The sequence below is a fragment of the Microcebus murinus genome, chromosome 4, assembly GCF_040939455.1.
Source record: "Microcebus murinus isolate Inina chromosome 4, M.murinus_Inina_mat1.0, whole genome shotgun sequence".
Lineage (NCBI taxonomy): Eukaryota > Metazoa > Chordata > Mammalia > Primates > Cheirogaleidae > Microcebus > Microcebus murinus.
The window spans coordinates 86,058,200-86,076,843 of record NC_134107.1 but is presented as its reverse complement, the minus strand read 5'-3'; the positions used below and the strand labels follow the sequence as shown (position 1 = coordinate 86,076,843).

The 18,644-nt window shown below is 33.7% G+C and overlaps 1 protein-coding gene across 9 annotated transcripts in view; it reads right to left on the bottom strand.

Moving 5' to 3' along the window:
• The window catches only part of GRIA4 (glutamate ionotropic receptor AMPA type subunit 4), a 357,595-nt gene that overhangs the window by 49,126 nt on the left and 289,825 nt on the right, over positions 1-18,644 (bottom strand). For 8 of the 9 annotated variants that reach the window (XM_076002474.1, XM_012748745.2, XM_012748747.3 and 5 more), the window contains 3 exons: positions 10,630-10,836; positions 4,756-5,126; positions 1,405-1,603 (listed from right to left, as the gene is read on the bottom strand). In XM_076002474.1, the coding sequence (XP_075858589.1) occupies positions 1,405-1,603; positions 4,756-5,126; positions 10,630-10,836 (777 nt within the window). Of the gene's footprint in view, positions 1-1,404; positions 1,604-4,755; positions 5,127-10,629; positions 10,837-15,927; positions 17,370-18,644 lie in introns of those variants that run through there. The other variant, XM_012748750.2, reaches the window with a different exon arrangement.

Below are 18,644 nucleotides of genomic sequence, written 5' to 3'. Positions count from 1 at the left end.
TTCTTCCTAAAAGTACAGTTTTAAGAAAATCTGCAGATACTTTGTAATTACCTTATAAATTTTATGTATCTACTAACACTCTAAACTGTTGACAAGTACATTGTTCATTGTTTGGTTTCTTTTTAAAGCAGTGCCCAAAGATGGGTTTGGCTGAGTTTTTGAGTGATTTGTTCTTGATTTAGTATTACGTAAACATCTGTAGTATATAAGAGTATTATAATCAAATCTTTTTTAAAAAGGATAAACATTTTAGTGAACTTCAAGTACATGAAAGTCAAAGCTGGTTAAAGAAGTAGCACATTTTGTTTTTAATTTTCAAGCTGAGTGAGAATTATAAATAAATATCTTTAAAATGAAAATGTAATCTCTTAAGTATTATATATTAATATAAGAATGAATTTAAAGCTATCATTACTTTTACACAAAAGCTTAAGAAATAATGAAATATGTTCTGTCTTACATACTATTAAATATTAGTATCTTCTATACTAGTCTTTAAACAATTGACATAAATATAAAATGTGTTCATTATTAACTAGTTCAATATTTGTGAACATGTCACTCTGGCTACTTTGTTATTTTTTGGTTCTGAAGTCACAAAATGAATGCTCATCTGTGATCAGACATTACCAACTATATATATTTGGATTTAAATAGAAACAGAATAGAAAGAGGTTCACTGATAAAAAAAAATTCATCCTCATAACAGAATAAACAACTAAAAAACTCTGCTATCCTGATGGAAAGTCAAAATTTTTAAACTGGTATTTGTATGTAATGTAATTATACCAGTTTAAAAAATTTTATCTGCAAAGCCGAGAAATTGGCACAAATCAAATATCTTACAATGTCTTACTGAGGCACGCAGAACTGAATAGTTCTTGCTATTATTATATTTTGAGAAAGCAAATTATGTTGCTGTGAAGTTCATTGTTACAGAATAGATTATAGAATAATATAACTCATATAAGTAGTATAATCTGCAATTAAGGTTTTGGGATTTAAGTGCAGCAAGTTAAATGTATTCTTTAAAAGTATAGCTTGCTTTCATTTTTATGTTCTTAGCCCCAAAACATACATAAATCCAATCTTGCCAAATCCAGTATTATCATAGCATTATCAACATTAGAATGTTTTAGACAAATTATGTTACAAAGTTGCTTTAATTACCTTTTCACCATTACTAACCCTTAGGGAGGGTTCCTCTCCCAACCTGAATAAATGTATTGTTTGCAAATTAAAGCGATATAAAACCCAAGTAGAAGTATCAGCATTAAACATAGTTGTTACCACTGTGTTTACAAAACCTCTAATAGCTAAAGCCCATACATAAAACAATTGTTGGACAAATTGCCTTATCTCAAAATTATGAATATTTCATTGTTAGTTTTTCCTTTAACTTACTCTGAAGAATTCTTTTGTTGACCCTGAATCCAATGTTCCATAGGCAATTTCTGTTTGTTTGGCCAGGTCTTCCGCACTCTCTATTGGGGAGACCATTCGCTCAACCGTCAGGAAAGCAGCGAGGTTAGCAGTATAGGATGATATAATGATGAGTGTGAAGAACCACCACACACCTCCAACAATTCGACCTGAGAGGGATCTAAACACGGATAAGATAATGCACGTTTTCCTTTCTCTAACCAACATAAAAAAAGAAAAGAAATATCATAATTCACAATGCATTTTTGAAATAACAATTGCAAGTATTTTATTTTCTGATCATGTACTCAAGAGTTATTCTAGTACTGCTGTACAATCTGACATCTTTTATGCTATATTTCATATGTAAATGCCTCTAGCGTTTCCTTTTTATTGTTTAAAGGAAATGGCAGAAATGTGGAACTGAATGCCCTTCCTTCATACAGAGAAGAACAATACTTGCTTAGATTCATTAATACTCTCCCTCCCTTGTATGTTCACATCTCTGAAATTAGGATGCAGCCTATGGTTGATGAGATAAAATGCAACATCATGGTTTAATTGGCAGCATTGCTTCTCTCTTAGTGGTATGAAAGTAGCAGGACATCTGAACAATAGGTGGAATCTTAGATTTGACAGAAGTTGATAGTTACCATTCTGAGATGGAAGGAGAGAACTTCCCCACGCTGAGTAGGGCATGGGCCAAGGTCAGGCTAGACCAGGTGAGGGTCTAGCATTGGTCTCATAGTGACCATAGTTGAGGATTTTTTTTGTTTGATATTCCATTTCTGAACTGAGTGGAGGATAAGCCACGCCCTGAACATCTTTACATGCTGGTAAATAAATTTTTCTCTCTTCACCCTTTCTCTGGCTATCAGTGATGTATAGGTGAGTGTGAGTACAGAAGAAAAGCAAGAATATGACGAATAAAAAAACACAGAGAATATTAATAATCAGTTTCACTCATTGAGACCACAAACTATTTAAAATTCCTATTGCAAATTGTTTTAAAATTTGAAGAATCACTTTATATTTTCCATGGCATGTCCAACTTTAAAATGCTCCCTTATTACTTGTTATTAAAAAGTGACACTTATGGCCGGGCGCTGTGGCTCACGCCTGTAATCCTAGCTCTTGGGAGGCCGAGGCGGGCGGATTGCTCAAGGTCAGGAGTTCAAAACCAGCCTGAGCAAGAGCGAGACCCTGTCTCTACTATAAATAGAAAGAAATTAATTGGCCAACTGATATATATATAAAAAATTAGCCGGGCATGGTGGCGCATGCCTGTAGTCCCAGCTACCCGGGAGGCTGAGGCAGAAGGATCACTCGAGCCCAGGAGTTTGAGGTTGCTGTGAGCTAGGCTGACGCCAAGGCACTCACTCTAGCCTGGGCAACAAAGCGAGACTCTGTCTCAAAAAAAAAAAAAAAAAAAAAAAAAAAAGTGACACTTATTGGTTTTAACTCAATATTTGCTTAATCCTGGCATTTAATAACCATTACTTGATTTGATTTGATTTCTTCTCATTTCATTAATTGAACATTATTGACTCAGATTCTTCTGTTATAAGAATTTAAGCACATTTATAATTTTCCTGGGTTTTAGGGAACACAAACTGCACTGTGGCCAAAATGCCTCTTTTTGAGAAAGCACATATTTCTAAAAAGATAAAAACACATATATTTGTGAAGCTAATATACAGTCAATAATTAAATTTAACACTTTTCTTCTCATACCTTCAGCTACTTTCTCTATGAGAGATATCAGGTATTTTTCTCACAAAAGAAGATGGTAACTGAGTAATGTCTTAGTGGTATTCAAAGGAAGGGAGCCATCACTCCAAGGATATTAAAAAACATTTCCATAAAACTAACATAATGCTTGCATTGTTGGCTCTTTGCCCACTGCTTAGCTTATTTATGCATTTTATTTATTTATTTTTTTGAGACAGAGTCGCTTTGTTGCCCAGGCTAGAGTGAGTGTCATGGCGTCAGCCTAGCTCACAACAACCTCAAACCCCTGGGCTCAAGCAATCCTTCTGTCTCAGCCTTCCGAGTAGCTGGGACTACGGGCATGTGCCACCATGCCTGGCTAATTTTTTCTATATATATTAGTTGGCCAATTAATTTCTTTCTATTTATAGTAGAGACGGGGTCTTGCTCTTGCTCAGGCTGGATTCGAACTCCTGACCTCGAGCAATCCACCTGCCTTGGCCTCCCAGAGTGCCAGGATTACAGGCGTGAGCCACCGCACCAGGCCTATTTATGTATTTTATGTAAGACCTACTACATTGACTCAGGTTTCAGGTAACTCCAAGGCAGAAATCTCCCTTATAAGCTACACAGAATGAAAATCAAGTCCAACATTAATTTTTGAAAATGAGCAACAACAGCAATAATAGCAAAAAAATTTTTTTTGAAAAGGAGACAAAATGAATACCTATTCTACAATTTAGATTTTAGTTTCCATCCTTCAAAACACTGAACAAAATATTAACACTAAATGATTTTTTCTGAGCATTTTTTTAAAAAATTTATCACGGCAAGAACACTTAATATGAGACTTAACTTACCCCTCTTAACAAACTTAAGTATTTAACAAAGTATTATTAACTAGAGGTAAAATGTTGTACAGAAGATCTCTAGAAGTTACTCAATTTGCTTAACTGGAACATTATAACCATCGATGAGCAAAGAAAATGAGATATGTGCATATAATGAATACAATTCAGTCTTAAAAATGAAGGAAATTCCATAATATGCAACAACATGGATGAACCCAGAAGACAGTATGCTAAGTGAAAGAAGCTAGTCACAGAGTGACAAATATTGCATGACTCCATTTATACAAGGCATCTACAATAGTCAAATATACACTATTTAGTGGTTGCCAGGGGCTGAGGGGAGGGGAAATGGGAGCAGATGCCAATCATTGAAATCTAGAGATTCCACAGGACTTGGAGGCACGCATGGAACTCAGCTGTCCAGCACTTTAAGCACAGCAAATATTATTTCACTCCCAAAGTTTGATAAAAATGACTCAGAGTTTGATAAAAATGCTCTTTTCTCTCTCATGGAGCAACAAAATGATTTTTGAGAGTTCTGATGGGTTGCACAGTTTCTTTTCTATTGAGAAAGTTAATCTTTATGATGTACCTGCATTTTGTGCTAACTTGGAAGAAACTGGCTATGAATATACTTACGTTAATTTGGGAATTGCCAGTTTTTTTCTGCCCTGTCTCCAGGAACATAACATGTAGAGAAATACTCTGCACAACATTTAGAATTACTGAAATTCGGGAAATCGGTGAAGAACTTAAGAGGTTTGAAACTAACCTGGGTGAAATGTCACATCCTTGCTGCATAAAAGCACCCAGGGAAAACCAGAGGCTGTTAAAGATGCCAAACTCATTGGGAGGCTGGTCGCTGGGTCCTTCCTTTCCATCCTCCGGCTCTTCTGTGTGCCACTCGTACGGACTAAACCTACTAACTAGGAATAAGACCACGCTGACACCAATGTAGGCAAAGACTATGCACATCCAAATCTCATAGGCCAGAGGATCCAAGAAGGAAAACACTCCTGGTTTAGATTTCTGAGGCTTTTTGATCATGATAGATATGCCCAAACTCATGAAGGGCTTAGAGAAGTCAATGACCTCCTCTCGTACCAAAGTGATTGTCAGAGGGGCAATAGCAATCTCTGCTTTCTATAAGAAAAAAGACACATGGAAACACATAGGTTAATGAATTTCATGAAGCAATTAGCACTGGAGTGATTCATTTAAAGCTAACCAGTCATGCATTTATTCTAGAGTTTTTTTGGAGTGTCAACAATGAATACGTCTAGTAATAGACACAAAGATGAATAGTAATTTGTTTTCATATTATTTAAACTGCACAAAATATTTTTATTGATGCTAGCAATTAGATAAAAGGATGAGAAACAGAAAAAGATTGGATAAGCAAGGATAACTGGAACTCAAATTACTGTATTAGTCTTTAAGGATCTGGGACAGTGCAGAGGAAGAGACTTAATAGTCTTTCCATATGGCTGAATTTCTGAATTTCTTGGCCAGGAGTGTCGCTACGTTTGCAGCCCTTTCTGTTTTATTTGGAAGGTTGCCACTGAGTCATTACTTGGCCATCCCTTAATATTATGAATTGCAAATTTCAAACCATCTTTTCTCTTTTTATTTCTTTCCAGCTATGAGAAAAACAATCGCAAATTCTGTGTTTGTATGATAACAAGAAAACTCGTTGTTTGACAACATTTTCCAACTCAGCGCACACACAAAAATCTGGAAATTGCCATTTGTTTCTTGCTATTCACATATTTTAGTTTTCTACTTTCATTTAAAAAAATTTTGGAAAACAGTAGATGTAATTCTCAGATATTAGGATCATAGGACGCCAGCCTCCATTTTCAGTGTTTTATGATTTTGAGCAATTTTTCTGAGCCATTTCTATATCTCCAAAATGGGGACACTTTTTCCCCCTATTTACCTCATCATGTTATTGTGATTATTTGTTAAAAATCTTAATAAGGGAATACTGAGCATTTATTGAGGGACTCTGTATCTCGTGGTGCTCTAAAATTTTTAAATGGCCTCTCATTTAACCCTCACATCAATCTTATGTCTATCATTGTCTAATAGATGATGAAGCCGAGATTCAGAGAGGGGAGTTTCACATGTCATGGGAGCTTTGGAATTTGAGCCTGGGCTGCTGCTGTTAAATCACGCTATCTCTAAAATCAAATGCAATAATGTATGGTATAAAAAGCAAACTGTCTAAAAATCTGCAAATAAAAATGGAGTTTTGATCATGTATTTTGAAAGGAAAATATTTGACATCAAAATGGAATCAGAAACATACTCAGACATACATGTTCTCACATACAGGTGGCCACCAACATTCACTTCTATATTTCCTTGGGCTCCTGGTTTGATACAGCAGCCAGTGGCTTGATACAAGGGCACTGGGAGCTTAGGATGGGCATGGCACTCTGCAGTCATGCTCTTGGCTGGGTGACTGAGAATTCACTGGATATGCCTTCCAGTAGGAATAAAAATTTTGTGTATATCATAAATACCCATATTTACAAGAGCCAGAACCATTGCTGGGAGGCTTTTTCCCCATAGTTATTATTTTTGGATAACTTTTATTATACAAGTGATATATAAACTAGCTATAGAAAACTTAGCATATAAAAGCAGACATAGCACATTAGGAAAAGTTAACTCTATGCCCATCACCTATTCTTGTTTTTTCTTTCTATATGCTATATTAGACTTTGTTCTATGAATAATAATTTTATTTTTCTTAACGGGGTAATACAGAACATTATATTTTATAATTACTTTTCTCAAAAGAATATAATGAGTATCACTTTTCTATTTCAACATACAAATTAAAAACATTTTAATGGTTGCAAATATTTTATCATGTAAAAATGGCAAAATTTACTCAATTTCTTACTTTGAGGGATATTTATATTGTTTGCAGTTTTACAAAATTTATAACAGTGATGCCATGAACACCACTGAATATAAGTCCTTGCAAATATATTAATTATTATTATTATTTTTTTTTGAGACAGAGTCTCGCTCTGTTGCCCAGGCTAGAGTGCCATGGCATCAGCCTAGCTCACAGCAACCTCAAACTCCTGGGCTCAAGCCATCCTTCTGCCTCAGCCTCCAAGGTAGCTGGGACTACAGGCATGCGCCAACAGCTAATTTTATATGTGTATATATATATATATATATATATATATATGTATTTTTTTTTAGTAGTTTGGCTAATTTCTTTTTATTTTTTAGTAGAGATGGGATCTCGCTCTTGTTCAGGCTGTTCTCAAACTCCTGAGCTCAAATGATCCATCTGCCTTGGCCTCCCAGAGTGCTAGGATTACAGGCATGAGCCACCACATTTGGCCAATATCTTAATTACTTAAGATAAATTTCTAGAAATGGAATTGCTGGTCTAAATGGTAATGACCTTTTTAAAATCCATGATGTTTTGCCCAACTTTTCTTCAGAAAGACGATGCAAATTTCTACTGTCAGCAGCACTATGGAAAAGCATGTTCAGTGTTGAAACCCATAAATGCCTTGTTTATCTTTATTCTTATTTGTCTTCACTAACTTTATGTATGGAAAATTAGATCTCATTGTATTAATTTGAATTGTTTCTATAAAAGAAATAGCTACTTTTACTTCTTTTACATATTACCTATTATAATCTGCCTCCAGTTTTCCACATTGGGTATTCATTTTTTACTTCCTAATTTGTGACCATTCTTAAATATGTTAAGATTATTAACATTTATTTTACATATATATTGCAAATATTTTCCCTTATTCATCAATTATTTTGTTTCCATAACTTAGTTCAGGGTGTTTTATTGCAACATGTATGTTTTAAATTTTGTTGTAACCATATAAAATTATCTTTTTGTGTTTTTAGCCTTTAATTTCATGCTTTAGAAAAACCAGTCTCGTATCAATATTATATGTTTTATTCTAGTATCTGTAATCCTGCTATAATTTTTTGGTATATTCCATGATGAATCATCACAAAATTGTTAATTCTTCCAAGTAATTGTTCTGCTGTCTCAACAGGAATAAGTGAATAATGCATCTTTTCACTGACTTGAAATGCCACCTTTCACATACTACATTTTTCTATGTAGTATCTTCTGAAATTTTTTATTCGTGCAAGTTACCAATAAGGAGGGAAGAAGTCTTAAAAACACATGAAGGTGTTCTCTGTACAGAAAACTAAAGGCAACAGAAGGCAAACACTGGATGAAGGTGGTGACAGCCGTGTTCAATGACAGACACTTTTGAAAGGTCTGAGATCTGTGAGAGTTTCAAAAGAGATCAGCAAAAAGACAGGATACATATGACCTTTCTCTGCTAACATTGGGGAAGGTGATGTGCCTTGTTTCATTACCTCTCAGTGATTCCCGAAATTAAGTGTGTCAAATATCTCCTGCAGGAGCTTGATGAGATTTGAATTTTGAGCTCTGCTGGAGTGAGGCTAATGATTCAGCATTTTCACATATACCGCAGGTAATTCTGGTGCTAGGGCGCAATGGAATGTGCTTTGAGAACTATTCCCTTGGATTAGAAAAAAAGCATACAACAAGTATGGCAGGCCCCAGGAGAGGGCCCGGGAGAAGCAAACCACAGGAAATCAAAGTGAACTTGCTGTAGTGCAGTAGCAAAAGGGACCTGAGCGGTAAGAGAGATTCTGAACTTCTGAGTTCCCATGTGGTGGTGTGTTGGATGGAATGTTTCAAAGACAATCTATTCATAACAATTATAGTAATAAAGTCTGGAGAGTAAAGAAAAAAAATGGATTAAAAGTTAATCATTTTGCTGTCTAATAGGATTTGTCTACTAGAAGAGAACGGGTCAAGTTTTATCCAGGGCTCTGGAAAGTGGGCATTCATGCATGTGTTAGCAGTAAGAAAGAAAAAGAAAGTTGAGAAGCAAGAATAGACTTTGTGGATGCCCAAATGGAAGGCACCAAATCCCTGGAATGTATGAGCCAGGGAGGAAGACTCTTTTTCAGAAAAGTGGACAATTCAAATGTTGGAGATTGGGGTCTTTAAACACTCACAGATTGGCTGACTAAGGAATGTGATGATATTAATAATCGCTATGTTATCTTTTCTCTCTCTGAGAACTGCATGACTTTGGACTCTTTGTTACTGTGACAGGTGTATTATCGATATAATTTTTTTGTTAATTATGCTATTCTCTTCATGCCATTTATTTCCATTGTTTAAATAATTTCCCTTGAATAAAATGTGGTCAGAACACTTGCAAAAGGGTGCGCCTGGGCTGCCCCCGGGAATAAGGACCTTAGAGGAGAGATGTGTAACAAATGCTCCAGAAAGTAACTCAGGTGAGTCATGCCATCCGTAAATAATTGGTAATCCAGGAATGATTTTTTTTTTGAGATGAAATACTGAGTATTTTCTGAAGGAAATGAATTACTGTGGTTCTAACAACTTGGATAATGTTCGTGTCTAAGATTTGCTTATTGTATCAAAAGTTTAAAATATTAACGAAAGAACAAAAGCGTTAGAAACCCTTTTTCTTTTAGATTTAAAGCTCAATATGAAACTGTCGATGAACCGTGTAGTGAAATATATTTTGCTTTTTTTAAAACTGCATTTTCTTTTACTCATTCAGGGTCATCTAATCAGTCCACAATTCTTTCCCATCGATATAAAACTAACCAATTGCTTTATAATGTCAAACAATTTTCTCTTTCTGCTGAGGTTTTAGCTACCATACTGTACTGTGCAGAGAATGTTCATTGTTTCATGGTCTAAAAAGCAAGATGCAGAATCATGAAACCATTGAATTGCAGTTCTGGCTCAGAAAGTGAGTCCCTATGTGACTTCAGTTATGTTCTAAATCTTTCTGTCTTTACTCTTTTCTGGGGAAGTGATGGCTTTCAGTGTAATTCTTCATTTCAAAGGGGTCTTGTGGGGATTAATCAGACAGAGTACGTTTGAAGGTGAAATACGTGAAATATAAATTGACTTTTAGTCAATTTCAGAATACATTTCAAGTGTGTATTTCTTTTATTGGTTACTCAATGAATAGAGCTTGCTGAGAGCTATAGGTTTGGTTTCTGGGCTTTTGAAATATTATACCATCAGTAGCATGTGATAACTGCCAGTTTGATTTTACTATGTTCAGCAGAATTGTAAGACTTTCACATTACTGATGAATATTTTATAGAAGCTAAAGTACTATTGTGACTGTTTCACCAAGTAAATAAAATATATTTATGAGTCATTACAAACAACAGGGATATAAATAACTGTTAAAATAATGACCAGTTATCAAATACAGATTACTAATAGATGTTTTTTCCATTCCACAATGTAACAGCATCAAGCTTAAAAGAATAGTCACCACAGATCCTGAAGTTAATGTTTTTGTTTTGTTTTTCACATAGGACAGCATATTTTGAATTTTTAACTCTTTTCTGATTTTGAAGTTATCAAGAGTCAATTTCTCTCGTTTGTGAATTTCAATGTTAATTAAAGAGAGAACCATCGAAACACCTTTGAACATGGCTGCAAATTTGAGAAAATAGTAATAGATGTTTCAAAGTGATATGTGCCCAAGTGAAAAGAAGTTTCAGGTTTATGTAAGTAAAGTCTTCAATAAATTGATTTGCTTACCCCATAAACAAGTTCTCCTACCATCCCATTCCAGATTTTTGTGTCTGCATCCCTTGCTCCATATTTTCCATCAGGGACAATGGCAATTTTATACTTGATACCAATGTGTTTTGCAATTTCAGATGCCAAATCTACACAGTATCCTTCATACTTGTCATTTCCTTCAAACATTTCGTGATTTTTCTTGTACATAACATATGGGGATTCCTATAATGAGAGAAGTAGAACTGTAAAGGAGAAATTATAAAACATTCGAAAAACCTTATGTAACTTTCCAGTTTCAGAATTTGACAAAAGGAGTATATTTAGTATTGGTGCACATACTGATTTTGTGTAGCTAGAAATCAATAATAAAACAGATGAATAAATATGCTCAGAAGATATTACATGGCTTTACATTGGACATTAAAAGTAAAATCTTTAATTTTCTATTGAGAGAAGATTACATACCTAGTACTGTCATGGGGATAGGGAAACTATTAATTGTCTAGAGAAGCATAAATATCTTCTTTGGCAATGGAATTAGTATTTCTAAAATACCTCATGGAACTAAAAACTAGTAGTCAGCTTAACATAATAAAAGACTCATTCAAGGCCACAAGTCTCTATATTCTGCATCATATTTAGCCATATTAAACTGTGACATCCTTAGGAAAAGGGCTATATCATTTTTCATTGATCTCTAATGTTTAGCAAAATGCTTTTCTCAGAGCAGGCACTTGCTGCACAGATGCTCAAAGAAAAAATAAATGAATAGTTTAGAAATTCTTCTACAGATAGTTATTTCCATTGCTTTCCTAATGTTACCCGATATTTTGGCTTTAAATATGGTTTATGCTCCATGAATTTTAATTGTACCATAAAATATGTCCCTAGTGGAAGCTAATAATTTTCTTCCAGTTATGATGAGCACACACATCAAATGATATCCTATTTGGTTTTCCAAGCAAGTGAGATAGAAAACAGAATAAAGAATTATTTGCATCACTTTCCTAATGTTGCCCAATATTTTGGCTTTAAATATTGGTGGCTAATAATTGCTGGACAGACACACACACACACATACACACACCTCTAAACAAAACCATTTAAAGGCATGAATTAAAGATACATATTAGCTAAAAATCACCTGATTTAAAAAATGGCACCTAAAGCCACTAACCAAAAGATAGGGCTACTGAATGTGTAATATGAAGAGAATTCCTACCTACATCTCAGTTTTTCCAGTCATTTGTAAACAAGGAGAGATCACCTTTGGCCACAACATTATTGAGATCATTTATTTGTTTTATAAAATTGTACTGTAACACTTATTAGTAATCTTTTATAACGATCTTTTCTTTCCCCAGCAAATTTATAATTGGGGAAGATGGACTTGCACTTGGAATTCTGGATTAGAAGGTAAATTACTTTGCAGAAATATCGCAGAAGTCTACAATAATTCTGATTTTAAGTACTTTGTAAAAGTAAAAACTCCTTTACATTTTTTTTAAAAGTGTAAATTAAATTATATTTTATTTTCTCTTAGAGAAACCCTAAATAATGTCGCTGTGGACAATTGTCCAGGTTTTTGATCCTTGTACTATTTTCTTAAATCCCGCCTTCTATTGGTATTGCCAAGTGACCCAGAAGTCTCCCACTTTTTTGAATTTGATGAATATTCTAAGCCTGGAATTGGTTAAAGAAAGTTTCTCCACTCATAAAATTAAGGAAGATGTCTCTGTTTTATATAAATGAAAATTATTTATTAGTTTTCAGAAAACACTGTGCAAATATAAGGGGTTTAGCAATTTATAAATGTGGTTATGAAAACTGGTGAGTTGTTGAAAAGTATTATTAGTTTCTAAAACATACTATAAAATATGACTAGTTATTAGCTAGTTCTTTTTTTCTCTTTTTTTTACAATAGCCTTATTAAAATATGGAAGATTATGTAGAAAAAAGCAAGAGCCATATATATGTAAAATGCATAATATTCTAATTGAAAAAGTCATACAGCTATCATCTAGGAGAACAGCAAGCTTAAGAGTTTTTCAAAAAGGGTAGAGCTAAGGCTCCCATTTGGTACTAAGGCCAAAGGTCAGTTCTAAAGTATATGGAATATTTGGACATTTATGAATTTTAGTCCTCAAGTAGATATAGTACTGTTTCAGCTTGTTTGTGGAAGTTTCTATAGTTAGTTTTATAATTTAATTAGCTAAATTACCTCTACATTATATAGTGAAAAATTTGCTTCAATAAGAGCTGCATGCTTATTTTTTAATCAAATATTTATTAAGCACCTACTGTATGCCAGCCAGTTTACTGGGAGCTAGGTATACAAAAATAAATAAAATACATGCTTTGTCCTCTTGTGATCAAAGTCATTGTAAATTCTTTGTAATAAGTGTAAAGGAGTATAAGATGTGGAGAACAACAATAAAATATAGTAGTGAATAATAATAATGACATCTCTTACTTATTTAGTGTTTCCTCTGTATCAAGTACAACAATGCTCAGTTCTTTGTGTCATTTCATTTACTTTTGACACTGACTCCTTGTGGTAGGCATTTCCCATTTTACAGGTGGGAAAATGAAGACTCGGGGAGGTTAAGCCAATTGTTCAATTTCATAGAGCTAACAAGTGACAAAGGTGGGAGTTGAGCCCACATTTTAAAATATTTGTAAATTTTTGAAGCTATTATTGCGTTCATCAAAATATGTGCAACTAATTAAAATTTCACAAAATTTAACAAGAAGGGGAACAAGATTAAAGAAATGCATTTCTGTATTTTTAGTGAATGAAATTCTTTATATGATCTTTCGAGTAAACATTGTAGATAAGACCTTTCTATTTCTCCTCATAGCATCCGGCATATAGAAGGCACTAAATAACAAAAAAGTAAATATTAACAAGTGTTAGGTTATCTCTTCTGAAGCAAGCATATGTCTATATGAGTAACATTTATTTAATACTGTTTTTAATTTTTTTCACTTTTCCTTTTGGACACCAGGGGCCCATCAAGTCTTTATTTTCCTGACAAACAAATGACCAAAGGCTAGAAAAACCTTCCCCTTACTGGACATGTTGATTAGAAACTTAGCTATACTTTTGCATATCCAGGGGCACAAACAATTCCTGAGGTTCAGGAGGAGTGATGCCTGCAGCATCTGACAAATGGCATGACCACACCCAGGTGAGAAGATCAAAGGAAGAGAAAAGCTAGGCTTGTCTTGAACAGAGGCTCTCATGGTTGTTCACCTCTCTCCAGTTTCTTTCAGTGTGTCTCATTTTGCTTTCTTTTCATGTCAAACCCAATATGAGTAACAGATTCTGAACATTCTTCCAACTTCCTCATTTCCCACATCCTCAATCTGACAAATTGTCTGCAGGTAACTCTTCCAATACAGCATACTGGGGAGAGTTAATACAAAATTTGGGGGCCACAATGGGTGAAGAAAATATCAAATCTTTTCAATATAATAAAAATAGAATTCTAGCTAGTCATTATGGAGAATTTGGGGGGCATCTTTGCAAAGCAGGCCTATGAAGTCCCAAGTGTTAAGAGCTTTGGCTTAAAAGTATAACTTGCCATGTTTATTATTAACTACTGTGCTCTCTGGGACAATAATTTCTTAGAAGTTATTTTAAATGCATTACTTCTTATGATTATGAGTTTATTAAGACAATTTCCATAATGAATGGTGCTCTACATTTGCTCTACTATGTCAGGAAAGTAATCCTTCTTTGTCTAAAGCTGCTACATTAGGACTTGCTTATGAAACTGTCTCAATGATTTTCAGTCAATAAATTATAATGTTCCTACCAAGGACTATTTGTATTTAGCAAAAGTGAAACTATGAGAATGACATATATTAGAAAGGCTTCAAGATTTTCTAAACACCACAACTATAATCATTACAATTGCTATTGAAAACTGTTAAAATAATAAAATCAGCATTAACAAATATTGTGTGGATACTTGCTTTTCTTTAAAGAACCATAATGGATGTGAATAATTTATCCCATGGATAAATTTCTTAAAAGTGGAAATTAAGATGTTATTATTCAATTCAGAAAAAATAAGTAAATTTAATGACTGCAAAAATTTAAGTTTAGCCAAAATAATTTATTTGAAAACTAATTGAATTATAAGCCATCCAATAGGAGATATATGTGGGAGGGGGAAATTAATATTTGGTACAAGGAAGAAAAGAAATACATTTTTATCTTCTGTATATATGTACATACATATATTATACATAAGTATGTGCATGTACATTATATATGCATATATATATACTTATAGTGTACCTACAAAATTGCACATAGAGAAGGTAAAATGTCAAACATCTCATATAAAGTACAAAAAGTGACCTCTGAAAAGATCACGTGTGATAAGTAAAATTGCTTTTAAGTTTGTAACATAAGTCTGATGCTGCAGTGAATAAATTTGGTTTTATGGAAAATTTTCCTAAAGGATTGTTATATTTATAAAATGGCAAGAAATTTCTTCATAGTTGAGTAATGTATCATAAGCATGATTGCCCTTCAATAGTGAAGCTTTGGGAAAAAAAGGGCTTATCTGAATTATCACTGCATTAGCTCTCCTTTTCCAGATAGTTCAATAGCCAAAGACAGTAACAAGATTACAAAGGAAAATACCACCCTCTCTTCCCCCAAGTTTTATTGTAAAATTCCTTTTCTTCAATTGCTGAACTTATCCAAACTACGTGGCATAGATTTGGCTTCCTTAAGTTGCAAAAATTATAACTTTGAATACAAAAAAATTAAATCAGTATAGTCACAATCGTGAATATTACAAATTTTATAAATTTTTAGTCAATAAGACAAAGATAAAAAGTGATGATATTGTCAATTTTATTTTCTGTTTAGTTTTAGCTATGTTAAATTCTGTATGCAGGTAGAATAAATTCATTATGAAAATTAAGATCACATTATAGATACATAATGCTGTTATAAAAAAATAACTTTCAAAAGTATAAAAAGCTGGGCACAGTGGCTCATGCCTGTAATCTTAACATTCTGGGAGGCCGAGTCGGGTGGATTGCTCGAGGTCAGGAGTTTGAAACCAGCCTGAGCAAGAGCGAGACCCTGTCTCTACTATAAATAGAAAGAAATTAATTGGCCAACTAATATATATAGAAAAAATTAGCTGGGCATGGTGGCGCATGCCTGTGGTCCCAGCTACTCAGGAGGCTGAGGCAGGAGGATTGCTTGAGCCCAGGAGTTTGAGGTTGCTGTGAGCTAGGCTGACGCCACGGCACTCACCATTCTAGCCCGGGCAACAGAGTGAGACTCTGTCTCAAAAAAAAAAAAAAAATGTATAAAAAGCTAATGCCACATTTTATTTATAAAAGATGGCTAATATAATTAGTAATTATGTTTCTTGTCTACGTTCTCTCACTAGACTATAAATTCCATTAAGTGCAGGGTTTTTATCTGTTTTGTTCTCTGACATACCCCCAGGGCCTCTTACTGTGCCTAGCAAATAGCAGACGCTCAATAAATATTTATAAATAGCTGAATTTATCAATCGATTTTATTTAACAATAGCATATACCATTACAGTGTATCAACATATAAATAACAACATACATGAAGGAAAGACAAATGGAAGAACAGCAACACCATATCAATTTCAATCAAAATGAATGATTTCCAGTGCTCACTCTCAGCCTTCTTCTGTATCTAGGTATCCGTATGGTACATATTACAGTGTCTAGCCAACTCCATCTGTTTCGACAGTGTTCAACTGAATACCATGGAGATGCCAGTATCTCATTCATCTACAAGGAATTGTTATTTCTTTCAAAAGGAATGAGGTGGTGGGGATGTTAATAACTTCTGGGCTACCATTTTCAACAAGCACACATACAAAGAACACTCTCAGGGAGAGGATTCTAGTATGTCTTTTTGAATTACTGAATGATTATGCAGTTGCAAATACCAGAGGTATTATTTATATAAAGATTACATTTTCATACAAAAGACAGATACTAGTATTGTACCATTTTGATAGCAAAAAATATTGATGGCATCACTGTCAAACAGGTAACTTTACAGAATATTCTTTATATGTACAGGAAACAGATGTTTTCAGTCATTTTTACTTATTTTTTGATAGCATGCTTCCTGAAAACTAGCCATGCTTGCAAAATTAATTCAGTATTTTGGTTTTAAGAATTACATGTCCAGCCCCTTTAATAACAGGGATGGAGAGGAAATTCTCTACATTACACCTATAATGCACATTAAAACACTTTATTTCACATAGAACAGGCAAATTTCAAAAAAAATCTTTAAAGAAAACAACTGTATATGTTCAGAAAACATGCACATAAATTCAGAGATATTTACGGATAGAAAAATCTACCCTTGGAAATAGGAGTGATATAATTCCATCGTTTACATACAGTGACCTCATTTCAAGATGTAGGTGGGAATTGATATGTCAGAATCTCTAAGTGATTCTTTTTCAACATCTATTTATTTTCTTGAGAAAGATGAGGATTAATTCTTCTTTTGTTCTAGTATCTCAGAAAAGTCACAGAACTTTAAAAAATGTATTTTTTCTGGTAGTCCAGAGTTGGTCATCCAAGAAGAATCCCACATGAAAAATAAGCTTAAATTTACTACACTGGAGAACAAGACTTGAGCCTTAGTTAGGAATGGTCGAACAGCGTGGAACTCTTTTCTTTCTTGATCAATTTCTTAAAATAGGATTCTTCATCAGAGGCTGAAAAGAGGAGGACTGTACTGAAGTATGACTTTCCATTACTGTGTCTTTTTTTTTTTTTAGGAAAAGAAATATATATATATTGCTTTTCAAGTCCCATGCAAATATTACACAATTAAGTTAGAAGGTTTACACACAAACTGCTGTTGGTTGGTTTGCATTCTGAAATCATGTACTTATGATCAAGGCTTGTCAGATACATTAAATTACTAACTGGTGATGCAACACAGATAAAACTAATTGCAACATTTGAAAGCTTCTCGCTGGCATTTTCATGCTTTGACCTCAATGTCACTTTTGGAAACAACTTGACATTACTAAAAACCTAAAACTAAAATTATGAAAACTGAAAACTAAATTACATAAAATACTTTCATTTTATTTAGAGTAAGGGCTTCCATAAATAATTTAAAATATGCTTTGCCTACAGAGACAGTGAGCTGAGGATATATAATTTTACATTAGATAGAAAAGGTCACCGATTGTTGATCTCCTTTGACTAGCATTGACTCTAAAGGGCATGTTTGACTTGAGAAGGGAAAAATATATATGATATTCTATTATTTAAAAGGTAATTTCACAAGATTCTCTTTGAGAAAGCAGCCTTAGAATTTAGAGTATTTTTCATTTTATGATGCAACCCAATGAAGCAATCATAGATTTTGTAATTCCTAGAAGTTCAATAAATTATATTATGTATTTCTCACTGGTCAATGAGAAAAATAATCGGTGCAAAAAAACCCTTTCCACATTAAAAATAAAGTAAAACTAAATTAATTTTGAAAGCATTTAGTTATATAAGCATGCTTATTAAAATCTTCACATTCACATCTCCACTATTATAAACAGACAATGCAAACCATAATCCAATGATTAAGCTACCTGAAAATTATAATTTTAAACACTATTAACTATTATTACATCGATGCTTTAAAAAACATAATAACAATAAAAATGTGATGTTTACTACTGGATATTTTTATGTGATTGGTTGTGGAACTTTGTCATGTTTGTTGTTTTGTGTTTTGGGGTCTTAGTATTTCATACATTTCCAACTAGAGTTTGACAGTCTCAATTTTTAACATCTGAGCATTTTTCCAAGAACAACAATGCAACAAAAGATAATACAAATAAAAGTACTGAATGTACTCAAAGCTCAGGACAAACCTATTCAAAGACTTAATAGACTTTTGTGGATCAAGAACACCAGTGTCATCACTACTAAGATTCAGCTTTCACCCTCCCTGTTCACCATAGCTGGGGGGTTACAATTGC